Below are 18,575 nucleotides of genomic sequence, written 5' to 3' on the forward strand. Positions count from 1 at the left end.
TGTTGAAAAATAGTATTTATTAGCACCCAATTTACATAATTATATGGTACAAATAACACTTGCTGCTGCAACATTAAATAAAGCTGCTCTTAAAAACCATTGCTTATTTCTGGAAGTCCGTGTGATTTTGCTCAGCACAGAATGCGGGTACAGTACACAGATACCCCACTTCACTACTGTCATACCAACACAAATACCTGCATGGTTACCTCAATGGGGTCTCATTTTAAACGGCACACTAACATAAGCAGATCTATATAATTTTAAATGACAAAATATTTATTTGACTTGTTCAGGCAAGTGAATGTAGCTTTAAATATAACCTATCCAAGAAGTTTCACAAAATATGAATTGCAGTGAAAAAGAGAAAATTCAGGGCTGCACTTGAGAAGCTCAAAATTACACTGGCGTATTTCAAAATAATCTCCCTCTGAATTTTCTATCTTTGCCATTTTAGATATTTATCCAGCATTTTAAACTACTGAGTTTTAGTAAGAAGTTTAATACTAAGTTTCTGAATAAGCATTTCCATTAAAAGCAAAAATTTATACTTGTAATAATAAACGCTAAACAAATCTTTGGAGATTGAATCACTTTCATTTTTCTCATGTCCCGTGATTAATAAGCCTTTTCAAAATCATGAAATATATTACATTTATGGATGCTTATTCCCAAGAAAACTATTTCCTTGATAAATTAGAAAACAGAATTTCTCACTCAAAATAACATTCACTTTTGTACAACAGTTGCATTTAAACAAGGTAATTTTGGTGGTACTGCAATTTTGACATAGCCTTGTACTGAGCCATACACAAAAAACTGACAAGTAGACTATTACTCAACAAGTAGGTACTTCTCATTTGGATCCAAAATTCTGCAAGACATTTGAAGCCCAACATTGTTTCAAAGTAGTCATTCACAACTGGTGTATAAAATCATAACCTAGCCATAGTTCTGAAGGGGAATCTTAATTTCCTTAAGCTGTTTGTATATCAGCCACAGTAGCCTTTTCATATCAACAATCTGCCATGGAAGTGACCCAAAACAGAAGGGAAGCCACTGTAATTACTAACATGTTAGTGGTTATCACCTGTAGTAACTTCTCCTAAAGAGAGCTATCAGGTATCTCTAAGTTCTATCAGAAAAGAAAAAAAGTGTATTAATATAAGCAACAACAACAGAAAAAAAAAATTCCAAGCTACAGTCCATATGGCAAAGAAATTTGTCTTTTTCAACCTGACAGTTAACTGCAGATAATTAGGCAAAATACAATGAAAAGCTGACAAATGTTAACAGAGAACCTTACAACAACAACAAAAGTCATCTCATCATGGAGTTCCTTCTACAAGTTTTTTCAGATGCACTATTCAAGCAAAACATAGCACAAGACTGCTTTTCAGTCTGCTTGGAATATAAAGGTACAAGAAATCATTAGCTAACATGCTCAGTCTGCATATCCAAAAGAAGTGCTAACACATATGAGACAGTTTTCAAAACCAATGCAAATTTGCAAATGTCCAACTGCAAGGAAACAATTCTAGGAGCCATACATCTGAAAACAAGCTACATTCGAAAGCACTGTATCTTGATGATAGGAAGCATAAAAAAATAAATTCTTAATGGAAAAATATTAGCTTGAAGTCCATCATTTGTCCCTTATACAATGTTTTTGGCTGCTTTTCACAAGTAATCCAAAAATAATGACAATATTTGGCTTGGCAATAAGTTATCCTTTCCCTTTCAGAACAGTACAAATCCAGCTGTATAAATCTTTTCTCAACACCACAGTCTAATACTCTGGTGTGAAGACCAAGGGTTACTCAAAATAGCCAGAAAGTAATCTTGGGAGCCTGCAATTCAAACCTAAGGGAACCAAAGACTGGCCTGGAGGACCACGTCAATACAAAGCTTTGAGCAGCTTAGAAACACATGCACAGGTTATGGTTTAAACACTGGTGTGATCTCCCAGGATCACCGCATGGCTTGGCAGCATGAGCAGGGCAAAAGTAGTCTAACACAAAATACCACAATCTACACTTAGGCAGGAAGAAGTTGGGCTAAGAATATCATATCGTTAAATGCCTTTTTAGCTCAGCCACAGTTTGGATTTTGTAGTCTAACAACAAGTCTCTCCTGACAACAAACCAGATGAGATCCACAAATTATACTATTCAATTGGATTTATGCCTTCTGTAGTGGAATTCACATTCTCAAAAATATCTTAAATGATACAGCAATTTATAAGCTTTCACAACCGACTACAGAGCAGCAAAACCAATTCAGAAGGCAGGCTAAGAGATAACACACCAAAATTAAATAAACTGGGTGTAAGGAGGTACAAATCAGCCTTTAGGTGGTGAGAGGGCTGGGCTGAAGCTGAAGCTCTACCACCCTTCAAAAAACCACTTCAAGAGAAAAATCAGAAGTTCTTTTTGACATTTATCCTGCAGTAAGCTCACTGCAGAAGAGATTTTAAGATTCTCAGAAAATGTATCCTAAAGGGAAATTTAAGTGTGATGATAAAAAGCACATACCAAAAGGACAGATAACCTGCACAGGTATGGTCATTAGCGCAGGCACAGACATTTTTTTAGAGGTCACATTACCAATCATCCTCCCACCTGGGAACATTCCCACCTAACTGAACAAGAGCGTTTGCCCAAACAAGGACTATTTACACAAGAGTCATCCTAGTCCTTCCCCACCCTCTCCAGGAGTTTGTTCATTTGCTCTGCTGTATTTAACCTTATCTTTTACAATAAGGGTTATTTTTTGTAAAACACCCCTGACATAACTGGATGGAGCAACACCTCTGTCCATAAGTTTTTCTGCTGCTCAGCAGGAATGTGGCAGAGTCTTTCACTGGAAGTTTACAGGTAAATCATTTCCATAACTGTCTCTAAGCCTACAGACACTGATGATGAAAGAGTCAAGACTGTTCACCTATTGTAATTCTCTTCAACTAAACAAGTTATCAGATTCACATCAAATATTCTCAACACCTTCATTTCCTTATTGAAAAAAGGAGCTTCCTGAAACATCTGAGCATCTTTTTTCAGGGAAATCTTTTCATCCTCTTAGTCACTCAGTAGTAACATCTATGCTAAGCATCTCTACAATGCTCATGAACAGGAGCTGCCCAAGAAAACTCATATTGCCATGTCAAAGATTGCCACATCTTATACAAATCAATTTACCATATGGAAGAGGTTAACTATCATATTTTGATTTCTTAATTTCTAACAGTGTAGTCCAAACCAACTTCCACTAAACAGCCACAGATTTCAGCACAGGACAACCACAATGGCTGCATTTTCTTCCTTAATGCATCTCAGGTTGACTAGGTATTTCATACAGGCACCAAGCAGGCTCTTGGATACCTGGGACAGACAGCCTGCAAACACACTGTCAAGCCACAGCCTGCAAATGTTTCCAAATACTTGAAAGATATTAGTAAAACCAAGACTTGATATCTGATAGTTATGACCACTTTTCAACTGTTTCTTTTCACAATTCTGCCCATCAAACACTGCTCAAAGAATACATGAGTTTACAGAAATTTATGCTCTCCAAAATTACACTGTTAAAACCTAAGGAGGCAGGGAAAGGCAACACACCTGTGATCCAACAAATGTACTGAAAAGATAGTGTAACTAAGTCCTTTATCTCTCACACTTTTATTCAGAAGAACAAATCTCTGGTCACTTTAAATTCAAAACTGAAAAACAGTGTTGTATGACCTAGTCATAAAGCTGTATGGTGAACACCACACACTTACTCAACCAAATTACATGGGACTGCCTTAACATAACATTATTTGAAAATACATGTCCTAAAAAAATAGGCTACAGTATATGGCATATAGTTCTACAGGCTTCTTGCTAAAGAACATATTTTATCAAAATAAAGATAAATGAGATGAAAGTAGTGAATCTTTTATGTGGAAGTTTTCTCTCTGAGGTCCAAAAATAAATGCAGACACTAGCATTTTGTAAGATGACACAATATATCTAGAACTTCTTCCAAGTTACTCCAAATAATTCTGTGCAAGTGTTTTTGTAACTGAATCAAATATGTGAAAGCAAACAGCCCAATGAAGTAAATTAGAGTAAAAGTGAGAGTATTTAAACTGGTGGACCAATTTTCAACATACAGAAGGACTGAAAATTCTCCCATTAAATTAGTTAGTAAAACGAAAATCATTAGCACAGGCTAACATACACAAAAATTATATGAGCTAAGCATTAAAAAATTACCATGTAAATTAGATATGAGAAAATAGGAATGGTAAAATGCTATCTAATGATATTGCAGAAAAATGTTTTTTTCCAAGAATAAGCCTTGGGTCCACTTTTGTTTATACTTTGAATAAACATATATATCACACTAATATAAGTTACTAATTACACTGAACCAGGAAGAACTGCACAGAAAAGGGGAACAAACAAAAATAATTTAGTGCCCTCAGAGGTCAGAAGTTCAAAAATTGTAAGATCCAGGATAATCATGAAACAGGAATTCAGTCTCTAGCTGCAAAAGTATCATGACATACTAAAAGTGAAGAAGAAACTTGAAAAGCAGCAATGCTCAAATGTTATTTAAAGGAGTTGTCATAAATAAAGAAATATGATTTAAGTTTGTCAGACATCAAAAGCTTAGTCATCCTACACAAAAGCATTGCATTAGAGAGGATAAACCCAACTAAATAACAACCACACTTAACTGATGACCCTCAAACTAAGTCCAGCAAATCTTGCATGTGGAATGGTGGTATGGACACCAATATCTGGAGACTTGAGCTTAAAGGATGAAAACAACAAAATGTTGTCCAAAAAGGCAGACTAAAAAAACAGCTTGAAGAAAGCAGAAAGGAATGAAAATATACAGACAGAACCAGTGTGTGCATGGAGGTTCCAAATTACAGAGACTATGAAGAATATATAAAATGGCACAAAAGATGGCTTGGAATACTGACATAAAGTTACAAAAAAGAGCTACTAAATATCACATAAATCCTCCTGCCAGTGAGATGCAATCCTTGAAATAATCTTTAAAAGGAAGCCTAATTGTTTTAGAACATATAAAATCTCACTGGCCAAGACAATATTAGAATGCACAAGTCTACAACCCCGCTTTAGCAAGCAGATGGACTAGATAACCTAAATAATTTTTTCAACCTTATCTCCTACGATGATGCTCAGAAGATCTGACAGGCTCATGCACAATACCCTGCAGTCCTACAAGTATGTGAGCAAGTACAGTAAAAAGACATTGACATCAATTATGAAGACAAGCACAAAAATATATATATTCCACAACCTCTTTGTAAGGCTACATTTGTTTTGTTTTGTTTTTTAAAGGCACCTCATCCTCTAGCTATTGCCAGCTTTTAAAAAATCACTTTTCGGTTTGAGCAGGAGCTCAATAGTGAGAAGGAAACATCTTTCAATTCACATTTGAACAGCCACTTCTTACATTCCAATTGTAATCAGAATGACAGTCTTTAAAAACAAGCATGCTGGCCTATTAGTTTTTATGTACAGCAATTTAAACAACTGTGACTACATATTATATTGTGTAAGCAAAAACACAACATTCATTTCATACTCACACCATTATCCTTTGTACACACAAACTCAAGAGAACTCTTAATACTAAAACATTAAAATGCACCCATGGAGTCTTCCCTTACTAGACACATTTAATACATGTTTACAATATATATACACATATATAATATACATAACTTTTAGAATTTTCAAATAAATTTTTGTAATTTTCTCTTCAAAAAGAAATAAAATAATGACACTGAAAGAATATGAGTCAAGTACACAAAACTCTCACAAAGTTGAATGCTCAGTTTTGCAGCCAAGTTTCCTCCTTTTCATCATAACCAAAACATTTTATAAAAACTAAATAATCTGTATTATTATTGTAGTCATCTGTTTCATGGTAAAAGTTCTAATCTTATCTAAGGAAATATATTGCATATCAATATCATGAAGTGACATATGTGAATATTCTGAGCAATAAAAGGTATTCCAGAATATTTTAGCAGTACATATAATGTGTAGCAGGCTCAAATAGCACAGGTCAACCTTTTATTCTAAATAATATACTTGCTTTAATCTCTGAGATCAACTTCAAATATGGTCCCATCCCCAAATGGCACTCTAAAAACAACATAGTCAAACCTCATGTTGGTATCGTTCAATGACTCCTGCTTATGAAGTGTCAGTTTAAAGGTAAGGATTTAAGTATCAGTTTCCAGTCTTAACCTCAGGCTGGTACATGAAGAGTTGCACTGAGTTCTTTCCTACTCATATCAGCACCAGAAATCAACCCCAGAAAAAATTCTGCTTTCCATTCCCATCAGAGAAAAATACCAACTTCGTGCTTATGAATAATAATAATTCTGATGATGACATATAACAGAAAAGAACTCACTCACCATCCTTTAAGAAGGGATAAAAAGACTAACAGATTGGATTAAAAGTTATTTGTCAAATCAACAGAGAAGCTCCGAACAGATAATCAAAGCACATCTGTTGAGTAATTATAAGAAGCACTCATTCTTCAGGTAACCCAATCAATGGCACATACACCCTGTGAAGTGGACAAGGCAAAGTCCCTCAAATGGTGCAGCTGGGAAATATTCTAGCAGTAGCAGAATCTCTCAAACTGATGGAGCTTTGTACAGTTTCCACCTATTCCACTAAAAGGATTCATAGAAAGCATTAGATTCAATCTTCAAAGTATTTCACTGTTATCCATAATGCCCAGAATGATGCCCTTTTTAGCAGGAACAGAAAGAGATGAATGTTTGATAGCTAAAACTGCAGGACAGCTTTTTTGAAAGCTTTGTGATAATTTCTTGTGCCAGATCTCCAAGAATAAACAGCATTAAAATCTGAATAAGTTAAATTTGCTACTACAGTATAGACAGATTGCGTCAGTCTGTTGTTAACTGGGATTTAGACTAAAGGCTCAGTTTCTAGCCATATGCTAACAGAGTCTTGAAAAAATTATATCTTTTTTTTGCAAACAAAATATTTACTGAGAAACACAGAAGATGTAACAGAAACTTTACTGCATTTTAATGTATGTTAGTAATTTGCCTTCCTTTAATTGCATTTATCTTAGGCTAGCAGCCAGGTGGCTGAGATTAACTATCTGCTACTGCTCTCTGAACAAGATCTACTTTATTCATACACCAAAGGGATGACAAAGTGCCTCTCACATGATACAGTAAAGAGCATGTGAACTGACTTTGAATCATTTTTTCCAGGTGATTTGAGTACATTAAGATTCTTCAATGAGAAGCATCCTAGGAAGTTTCCCTCTTTTCCTACTCCCTGATGCAATTAGACCCCTTCTTTCCAGTACTCCATTTTATTAATAGAGAATACGTAGACCTAGTTTCACCCAAGGCCTGCCTGGACGAAAATTCACACCCTCTAAATAAAAGCTTTTTTTTTTTTTTTTAAACTATTTGAAACTGAGAGATTCCAAGCTCTCAGCACCAGCTGAGCTCACAGAAACCAGAACGAACGTCAATTTAGAAAACAGCACCCTGCAAAACTACACACTTACAAACATTCTCTGAATTATAGGGCAAGATAAAACAACTCATGCCCTCCTCTTCTCTTTTGTGCAGCTGGTTAAATATATACAAAGCTAAAGTTGAATGGGAAGCACTCTGTCATACAAACACTTTAGCCAGGGCATCTGCTCCTGCACTGGCAATATAACATTTGGATGGGTGGAAAGCCACATCATGAATGGACTCATCAAATTTTTTGCGATGGGCAGTAAATTCTTGGATGCAGGTCTTGCTTTCAAGATTCCACAAGCGAATCGAGCAGTCATGGCCTAAAGAAAGGGAAAACAGTTTTCTTTATAATTTGCATGCCTGCCACCATTATGAGAAAAAGAAAATGAAATCTGAATGTACTTACTGCCAGACATCAAATACAAGCCATTAGGATCAACAGCTAAACTTGTAACTGCATCTAAGTGTGCTACCATGGAGTGGATCAGTTTTCCTTTGAAAGAAAAGATTTATTTAGGTTATTTTCTGCAGTTAACTTTGTTATCTGTATTCACTGCTTATGACCCTACCACAGCTGATATAAACACAAGAGATATTGTCCCATGACTGAATCATAAAAAGTATACAAGTCAGTATCTTAATGTTTACAGTTCCCAAGAACCACAGTAACAGTATCACCAACGTTTACACGACCTTTGCTTTAAGCCACGCTGACACTGCAATCACCATGCATTTTAAATATCTGCCCCTTAAGTGTATTAATGGAGTTCTCAGGTAAGATCCTGGATGGGTAGGAAGGCAGGGGCTGGGCATACTGGAAGCAATGAATATAAACTACATGGGAATAGGGGATATTGCTTGTTGTCTCACAGAGATTAATGTTTTATCACAGCTTATTATAATTACAGCAACAATTTCATGTTAAAAATAAGAACTCATGGGTCAAATGTGGCAGACATCCAGGAAGCACTAAAGAAGTGCCAGAGGTTCCTGCTCTCAAGAGCAAAATAATACAGACAACCAACAGAAGAAACATAAACATAAGAGCATGAAGATTTTAAAAGACACCTTTTATGTTAAATATTTATAAGCCCCACATATATAGGGCGTTCTAAAAGAATGGACAGAGAGAGCCAACTTCCTTATCACTTTGCCAACAAAGCTTTAAGTGAGCTGGCAATCTTTATACTGTGTTGGTGATGAGAGATTTCTGCTTCAGACGCTATCCAATTCTTGACATCCCTCAGCATTTGTGTGAATAATATTGATCAAAACGAAATTGGGAATATGACTTATATTACACAATGGCTATGGCTAAGACCTGCTGGAAAGACACGTACCTGTGTTGTTGTCGTAGAATTTGATGTGTCTGTCTTCATGAGCAGTGATACTAATTGGAAGAGTTGGATGGCTGATGACTCTGTTTATCTGACAGGAAGAACTGACTGCTAAGAAAAAACCCACACAAATCAGTGTAAGTTGCTAAGTTCTTTGAAAGACTGCTACTAAGAAATAAATATGCAATCAATCTAATTTGCAAAATACTTCTTATATACATATCTTGGCAACTTTCAGCTAGCACCTTATGTTATGCACTTTCCTCTAAAATACTTTCCAAACTACACAAGACAGAGACTTACATAAAACATATGTATGCCAAATAAGGTCCAGCTTTTGGACATCATTTTAGATAGGCATATCAGGCAAAAATGTGAAACCAAAAACTGAGTAAAAATACTTCATTCACACACAGTCCTCCTTTTGCCAAGTCAAACTTTCTTCGTAACACACAGGACAGGTAAATAAACACCGCACGCAGTATGTTTGAAGCAAACAAAATCTACCTCATTATCTGATATATATATATATATATTGACATTATTATTTTAAAAAAGGATGTCAGACTATTCATAGAAGATCCAATTTTCTTGCCTCCAGTAATTCTGAAATAGCATGCATATATATAGATATATATACACACACAGAGAAAAAAAGTATAGAAATTTTCTGGTTAGAAATCCAGGTATTGCTATGATGCCCAGGTTAACGCAAGAGGTGTCTTAAGAGGCACAGATTATGAAAAAACCCACAGTCATTACACAGAACATAAAAATACAGATATTGTCTTTCATGTTGACTGTATTTAGCTAAATTGCTTCCAAAGAGCATTCACATAATTTAATCTAAATTCCTACTAAAATAAACAAAATAGAATACTACCAAAGGTTCACTTCCTATTAAAATGGTAAAGATTCATTTTACACCTTTCTATAAAAATCTGAACCATAAAGCAATGTCAGCATCCACAGGACACTTAGAAATTATGAAAGTAAAAATTAAGGGAAAAAAACTCTACATTCATATAAATAAACACCCCTAAAATTACTAAAAGCACATGAACCTTCATCACAGCCAGCCATCCTCACAGTTTGAAAATGCCAAGAGGAGCCTTATACTGAGCAGAAGAGTCCCTAAATAGTGTGGTAGGGCATTTCAGGTGACATTTTCCTCTTGTCTAGTTCTTGTAGAAATAATAATTTATTTCTTTGAAACACATGTAAACTTTATAGTACTGTTACATAACTAAAGACACTAAACAGGGAGTGCTGCTTGCCATACGAGGGTCTTGTTTTCCTAAAGGAACATTATGGAATTACAGCAAGGAGTAGATGAAAAAAATAGAAGGGAGAAGGGGAGGGAAGAAGAAAGGTGGTTTCCACTGAATTGCTTTAACTAATTTAGAACTGGTTTTTTTATACAGGAACAAAGATGTGAGTTAAAAGAAGAAATCCAGAACAGTAAGGAATAATCTAAAGAAGAGATATGGCACTTTCCATTTGCTCTTATAAAATTACAGTCATTTAAATATTTTAAAACACACAAGCAAAGCCAACAAGAATGGCTTAGTCCTTTTAAAAAATATAATTAAATAGTAGAATTCAGTGACATAAATCCCTAAGAGTAAGGGAAGAAATATCAAAATGTTAAAAGACTGTAAGTTTTACCATTGTGGCCTGGATATAAAACCTTATGGTTCAGCTCACTCTGGTCTCTTTTGTAAAGTCAGGGTAAAATAATGTACTGATAGCAGGCTCTTCACAGTGTCCTCTAGAACTTCTAGTATTGGTCACTGCCATGATGCCAGGCATTATATGGATCACAAGGAGACCCTGTGAATTAATACTCTTTCACTGGAGCTTTTCTTTCCTCCTTCAGTGAAAATTTCAACTAAAGCCCAAGTCCAAATGAGTCAAGAGTGCAATAAAGCTTAGAAGATGGATACCTCTGAGGAAAAATAAAAAAGAACTGACACGCACTCCCAAATTTTTAATAAAGTTAATGTTAAATTTTCCCGATATTGCCTCTTTTTTGCAATTTTGGACTGAAGAGAAAAAATATATATTAAATCTGCAAAAATCACAAAGCTGTATTAAAGAAACTTGGGCTTTTTTTCATGCTACTATGCCTTGAAGAGGAATTCGGAGTGTGAGCTTGTTTCTATCTTATATCAGAAGTATGCACATTCTTCTGCTACTGCAATACCTGTGAGATCCGTTGTAGTAGTAACAAGTTACTGTTATAACTCAGAAAACATCTTCTAACATAATCCATTTTATAATTTCTCATGACACTGCCTGATTCTTTGGAAACATTGAAAAGATTTTCAACAGTATCCATTTAAATAAGCAATTTTTTTTCCTTTGGTTGGTTTGGGGCTTTTGATACATACTAGTATCCACACTGGACTCCAGGGTAAGAATTCGCTGCCGTGTCTCCATGTTAAAAATGCTAGTGTGCCCACTGTTAAATGATGCTACCATGAGGCTTGGGTCACTGCTCACAAGGTCTACTGATGAAGGGATTCCCATTTCTAGAAAACAATGTAGAGAAGATATTGTTGGTGCAAAGAAAATTTTTAAATAATTAAACAAAAAAATTGTTACAAAAAAGTAAGCTCTTCAACACCAAAAGGGCCACAATTACAATACATTATATATTATATATTTATATTATAAAAAATATAAATTATGCCAATCTAAATAGCTTTCCCTGTATGATACCTACTTTAATCCTATTGCTTTGGACATGTGTATCAACAACTTTTTTTACTAAGATGCTGTATCTGGAACTGCAGCTGTGCAGAAATCTACTTTAAAATTAAGAAAGCAAGAACTCCCTGGCCCCTTTTCCTTCCTTTAACTGTAACAGCAACTCTCAAAAAAAACTCCACCAAACTCCACTGCTTTGAATAAAAGGACATGAAACTGAAGTGTACAACAAGTGACATGACAAATAATTAATGTTGTTATAATTAACTTAGACAAAGTCAGAGCTTAATGAAACACCAAAGTTCTCCAGGTGCAGATTTTACATACTGGAACTGTCCTCATGTACAGTTATATAAATACATTGTAAACTTGTATTTCAAAGCTCCTGCCTATTGTGGTATGTATTTGATCTCCTTATACTGCAGCTATCTGCACACTACAGGACAGAAGGTCAAATCAGCAAAGCTTGGGCATAGGATATATTCCTTAGGATTTTTCTCTTCAAATGTCCTGTTCACCACCTGCTATGTGAAAGAACAACACCAGTTGCAACAGATGTCAGGAGGAGGAGGAAAAGATAGAGAGTGAGAAACTGAATTTTAAGCAACCTAAGGTTGGATCACAGATCCAGATAACACAGAAATACCATCACATCCCTGTAAACTCTCTAAAGATTCATGGGAGAAATATCTTTCTGAGACACAGGACCTTAGGAATATTTCTCAGGAATGGCAGTAGTTACCTACAAGTACTCAAAAAAAAAAAAAAAGCCAAAAAAGGATTGGTGTGAGAAGAAAACAAATTGCTTCTCAAGTGACCTTTTCTACCACTGCCATGCATGCTTATCTGCAGCTTCCTGGTAACCTACAATAGCTAATCTGAACGACTTCAATAATGAATGACAGATATTTTAGGGGGTTTGTTCAAGGTTATCAATAAGCCATAGGAAAACTGAGTTTTCAGTCTTTGGATTTCACAACTGGGCTTCATTCCAGTTTAGAATACAAAAAAAGCCCTGATATTAGGGCTATTATATAGCCTCTGTGAGAGAAGACTACTCCTCCTTCCCCCTTAGTTTAATAATTAAAAACAAAACAACTCACAGTAACAAACTCCAAAACTCTACCAGGAAGTTTTCAAAGCAGGCAGATAGGCAAGCTGGCAATAAAAAGCCTGCTTACCTTTAGAAACATAGTTTTGCTCAAACAAAAATACATGGAATGTTTTTATTTTGCTCAGTCAGTTTTAACTAACAAGCAATGGCTTATCTGACCAGCTTCACACTATAATTTGACATGTCTGTTCAGCTGTGACAACGTTTATTTTGCCTCAAACTTTTTCTGAACTGTCTCAGCTCATGGGCTGTCTTTAATGACTATCAGCTCTAAGAGAGCTTGACCACACTAGTGGGCTTGTTCTGGAGCACTCTGACTCAGACAGACAGCAACTTCCAGAAATTAGATTCTAACCAGTGAGATTTTAACTTGTGCATGACATTTCAGTAACTAACTCTAAAGGAGTATTTTTTTTCAACTAGTAGTGTTTAGATCACTAGGTTATTGTTATTTAGTTTATCTGCAAACTCAGAAATTCAATTGGAATCTCTGTGTTAGAGGCACAAGGAACAAATCTGGAAGGTACAATGGCACTGGCCTGAGATGAAACACTGGTTACTCCAAACTTCCACTGAGGAAGAAAGGGCTTTTTATTCTGGAGAAACCAAAAGCAAGGGCCTGGTGGAAACTCAAGTTTGAATGTAAATTATGGAGCTAATACATCATCCTCCACAGTGCTAGTAACATCAGCAGATCATCTGCAGCAGCTGGCTTTCAGATGTATCTAACTGTCCCCCTGAATGTAGGTATATATTCAGGTAATGTCAGAGAAGGGTTGCAAAATTGACTTTTCCCAAAAACATTCATAAAGATACAGAACTCAGAAAGAAGCATAGGAAGTATTTCTATTCAGTAGCCAAAATTATGTCAGTCTGAACAGTGATGCTAATGAACTTCAGGGTAGCGCAATTTTCTGTACCTTGATTATCATTAAAGATATTGAGAGCTGGAGCAATTTCTGTAGCTTTCCACAAACGTATAGTGCCGTCTGCTGAACAGGACAGCAAACGCTGGTGAGCTCCACTGTAAACCAGACCCCACACTGCATCAGTATGGCCTACAAAAGCACCTCTTAGAACAGAAGGATCTGTGAACAAAACACAACAAAACACATTTCAAAACAAAATCTGAATTAAGTTAATAGCTGTATCTTAGCCTGTGTTTAGTCACCAACCTCTGGAAGATAATTGATAATAAACCCCAAGATCAATCATGTCATATCAATATAGAAGTCTTAATTATTTTGGCATTAAGAGCCTTGAATTTCAGCAGCATATGTGACATTAAATTACCCAATTTACAACTGAAAGAACAAAACAATGCTTCAGCAGAAGGGACAGTACTGACTTTGGCAAAACACACTTAATTGTTAAAATTCACTTTCAAACAGCTATTAATGCCACAGCAGTCCCTTTTTTACAGAAGTTAGCTTTGAGGCCAACTGCATCTGAGGCTACCACAAGTGCAAAATAAATCATAAAATCCAGACACAAGGCTGACAATCCACTCAGACCTAGTAAATTTTACCGAACTGGGCCTTTTAAGCTGTTTCTGGCCAACATTAACAGCTTTGGTCTCAGACTATAAAACCTTTTTATCTCAACTCCACAGAAACTTGTCAAAGAAAATACCCATTTCCTGTACTTTCCAAATGATCAGGTTTAGTCCCGTACTTCTAAAACCTGTACTTCAGACCAGCTGTTTCAAAAAACTGTGATGAGAGCAAGGCCATTTTTTAAGAAAATGACATTTTATCTTGCCATCAAGCAGTATCAGCATTAAAACAAAAGGTTACTTAAGTAATTGAAGATAACATTCCATTTGCTGTTTTAAACTCTCACAGAAGCATTATCTACAAGCTATACTGTTTTAGTGACATAACATTACAGTCACTAAACTTATCATTTCACTGCTGCGTGCCACAGCAACGTACCATAAGAGTCATAGGGGTCAATGTTTGGGTTGGTTGTGTTCCAGCCATGGATGAGGCCATCTGTTCCCCCACTGTAGCACTGCTCACCATTACTGCTCATCACCACACAGAGCACTGGTCCACTGGAAGAAAGCCCCAAAGAAACACTGACTGTTAACATTTTCATTACATGCAATGCAGTGTCAATCTTAAGAATTTCCATGTTAGATAAAATTCACTTGCTGCATGGATTGCAACAAAAATTCTGCATAATGAAATCATATGCTACAAGACTTCCCACAAAAATACCATCCACCAATATCTGGTAACTGCAACCAGGACAATTAATCATTATGCACATGAAATGTGAAAAACATCACAATTTAAACTCTAGGATTTTATATTTCACATAAGCAGATTATTTCTCTTTTCGAAAAATTTAAGGCTCTTTCATTAAATCATCTCAGTAGATTTAAATTCACTGCATTCATTCTTCTTCAGTTTCATTCCACACATGCAAGTATGTGTCAAAAAGGCAAAAGCTGCAATGATGAACAGAAGACCTAACCAAATTTGAACTGTATCATTTGTAGGTTTTTCATTTTAAAATTGCAGTGTATCAGACATAAATAACTATACAGAAGGAAGAAAACACATGCAGATATTCTAAACAACATAGGAACTAAAAGCATCACATGAAATCAGCAGCTGATAAGGTGGAAATTACGTTTTTTAACAATTCTGTTTCTGTTTAAAAATCTTCTCTTTCTCAAAATATGACAGTATTTCTCAGGAAATACTTACTTATGTGCTCGGAAGGTATATATTGGCTCTACATCAAGAGAAGCACTCCTAAATGAAGTATGAAAAAATGTTAACATGTATACCATCTTATACAATGCTTTACAAAAATTTGCCAGAATCGCTAAATTCTTAAAATCCCTGCTACATCTTTCGCAGTGTTTCTCCCACAACTTCCTTTCCCAACATAATATTTCATGGGCCTAAGAACTATTTGCAGTTTTTCAAAACATGATAGGATTGGTTGTTTAGATTTTTGTTTGAAGACCTTCAAGGTACTTCACAGAGCCATCAATCAAAGAGCTAGGTACATCAATGGAGCAGGAGTAGAGAGACACCAGCATCACATGGAATTCATCATTAATTGTTCCTGTTGGAGCAAAGGAGATTTGGACTCATCGTTTTTTCTATCAATAATGAAGAGCCTCAAAATTTGCTGCTCTGGACTTTATCAATCCAAGGGAGGACTGTGTTATGCCCAGTTCTCCCCAAAGGTGTGATGTACTCCCTTCACAACACCAGTCCTGCTACGAATTTTCTCTGATTTCTGCAAATTCCCAGCAATTTGCAAGAGACAGTTAACAAAGGAACCTGGCAACATCTCAGAGTTTCAAGCTGTATACATGTATATGCATGTATGTGTACATATGCATATATATATATATATATATATATATATAAATGCATCCTATACATTTATATACACATGCAAGCACACTAACAGGCCACATCCAAATATTTTCACTGGTAAATTAATTTGTTATGTTATCTACAAGGAATATATATAAAAGTGAATGGTTTTCATCTTCACAAACAAAACACATTAACAAACACACATGGATATTTTCTGGCATTCTTTAGGCATCTCCACCCTTCTCTGAGAGCTTGTTTTCCTACTCCTAAATTCAGGGAACACTTTCCATTAACTGCAAGGGCCATTCAGTGAAGTAGTATCTAGGTTTTTGTTTTCCTTCATAAATTAAAATTGTTTTTGAAGAAAATAAAGAAAAATTCTTACTTTTTTGCTGGGGCTGTTTTTTGCAAATTCCACATTTTTAATGTATGGTCCTCTGAAGCTGTTATTAAGACTGGTTCAACTGGATGAAAAGCGAGACCTCTTATTCCATCAAAGTGACTTCTTAACGTAAACTTGGGGTTCCAAGTCTTTCTCAATGCATCCTTTTTGTTGGCTATCTAATAAAAAAAAAAAAAATGCCAAACTTGTAATTAAGCTGGAAGGCACAACAAAAGGAAGAAATCAAAAATTTAGTTTGGCATTTGCAGAAGATGTCAAATTACCTCACCCAATTTTCACAGTAACCTGCTCTCAAACAACAGACCTCTTAACACTAACCAGACACTTCAAAACGAGAACCAATGCAGATGTATTCCATACAAGCAATGTGGCATCCACAGTGATAAATTCTATGCAAATCTGAAATACTCTCATGTCTGTGAAATTACACACTTCAAAAGCACTGATACTCCAATGAATTCAGTTAAGTATTTAAAATTTGAACTATGGCTCTTACAAACACAAAGTTAGGCTTGACTCACCAAGGTGCAGTCCCTAAATATCCAAAGTACTACTGACATAACACCTCTAAAAAAAAGATCTGAGAGAAACAGAAAAGTCTCTAGAAGCAAAGAAAGGAACACAACTAACTTACCCAGCTAAGGCAACACATCTCTGTAATAATGCATGACAAGTAAAGTTTGCCAGAATACGAAAAAAAAAAAGGCAAAAAGGACTTGGCTACACACTAAGAATCTAACTGGCAGGCAATAAGGTATCGTGTATACAGACACAATAATTTGGCAATAAAAGCATTTTAGAAGATCCAAAAAGAAAGCCTTTTAATAAAATAAGTTATTTCAATATTGCTCCTCTGAACAAATATTGACACAAAATGCTGAACAGACTTTTTCACTGTCAGTCAACAATGTCATGAGTTAAATTTACCTTTCCATAACCGCTGCTGATGGTGGTTATGGAAAACCAAGAAAACAAACAATTGTACTGATGTTTATCATGTTGAAATCTAAAGATAATGCAAAATATTTGTATCTTTAACTGCAAGGATTAGAGAGCTGTTTTGAGCCACTTCAAGAAACATTTTATCCTGGGGACTGGAGGCAAAAGAGATTTAAGAACAGAAGTGCTTTTTCCTAAGCTTTGTTACATCTGGGTTTAACAAAAAAAAAATTACATAAATTAAAAGGTTCTACAGATTTTAAACAAGAGGGAAGGAGTCGCAAAAACCAACAGGCTTAGTCTCATCATATTTCTTAGTAATGACATATTGCCTTGCTCAGGGAGACATGTCAGTTTCTCTGCCAGTTTACTGAGCCAAGTTGGCTCAGTGAAGGAACAGACAAATGCTCGAGCTGGTACAAGGATGGGACAGGACTGCACAGTTAGCAGCTCTGGCAGGTTTTCTGAGGACTGGCCAAGAAAGTCTCAGCAAAAAGGGTACAAGATGTACAGATATCTGGGGAGAAATTTGGTTGCCTCAACAGAGGCACCTAATGCCAATCAGGTGGTGGAGGGAACCTGCCTGCCTTCCAGCTGCCATACCAGCAGCACAGGTTCTGTGCCACATCTGCAAAAGCCACAAAGATACCTCAGGTGGCCTAACAGTAAATTCCAGTCCTGGCAGGATAAAATTCTCCATTTGCTTGTCTTTCATTCAAAAATGTCCTTCCAAAGGGAGACCAAGAAGGGCAGTTCATAAACTGGAAAGTAGATGGAAGGCAGTCCCAGCCAGCAGACCAGCAGCAGAGGTGGAAAGAGATTCTAGCCCTGACACATCACCCACCTGGCTGCACCACATCACTCTACCCACCAGTCTCACAAGCTCTGAGGCTGGTTACTCACACAGCACACAACCTCCTTCTGTCTCTCCCCACCAAAGAACAACAGTGAGGTAACCCGAGGCCTGAAAAGCACTTTGGGGGGATGCCAACCCCAAAATTAGCACCTGATCTGGATTTGCCACTTATAATAATATTTGCGTCTATACAAAATTGAAAATGAATTGAAAACAAATTGAAAACTAAAGACAGCAATGACATGCAATTACAGGTACTTCTCTGGTTCAGAGTAGTAAGAAATCAAACAAGGGCCTACAGCAAAGTCCAAAACC

General features: G+C 36.0%; 1 protein-coding gene across 6 annotated transcripts in view; it reads right to left on the bottom strand.

The window, feature by feature from the left end:
• STRN (striatin) overlaps window positions 1-18,575 on the bottom strand; it is a 69,770-nt gene continuing 51,195 nt past the window's right edge. For 5 of the 6 annotated variants that reach the window (XM_041476921.1, XM_041476920.1, XM_041476919.1 and 2 more), the window contains 8 exons: window positions 16,448-16,623; window positions 15,433-15,480; window positions 14,650-14,771; window positions 13,636-13,803; window positions 11,283-11,423; window positions 8,893-9,000; window positions 7,959-8,045; window positions 1-7,872 (listed from right to left, as the gene is read on the bottom strand). In XM_041476921.1, the coding sequence (XP_041332855.1) occupies window positions 7,703-7,872; window positions 7,959-8,045; window positions 8,893-9,000; window positions 11,283-11,423; window positions 13,636-13,803; window positions 14,650-14,771; window positions 15,433-15,480; window positions 16,448-16,623 (1,020 nt within the window). In that variant the 3' untranslated portion in view covers window positions 1-7,702. The remainder of the gene's footprint in view (window positions 7,873-7,958; window positions 8,046-8,892; window positions 9,001-11,282; window positions 11,424-13,635; window positions 13,804-14,649; window positions 14,772-15,432; window positions 15,481-16,447; window positions 16,624-18,575) is intronic. The other variant, XM_041476917.1, reaches the window with a different exon arrangement.

This window comes from Pyrgilauda ruficollis, unplaced genomic scaffold, assembly GCF_017590135.1.
Source record: "Pyrgilauda ruficollis isolate IOZ18807 unplaced genomic scaffold, ASM1759013v1 scaffold4, whole genome shotgun sequence".
NCBI classification, from domain to species: domain Eukaryota; kingdom Metazoa; phylum Chordata; class Aves; order Passeriformes; family Passeridae; genus Pyrgilauda; species Pyrgilauda ruficollis.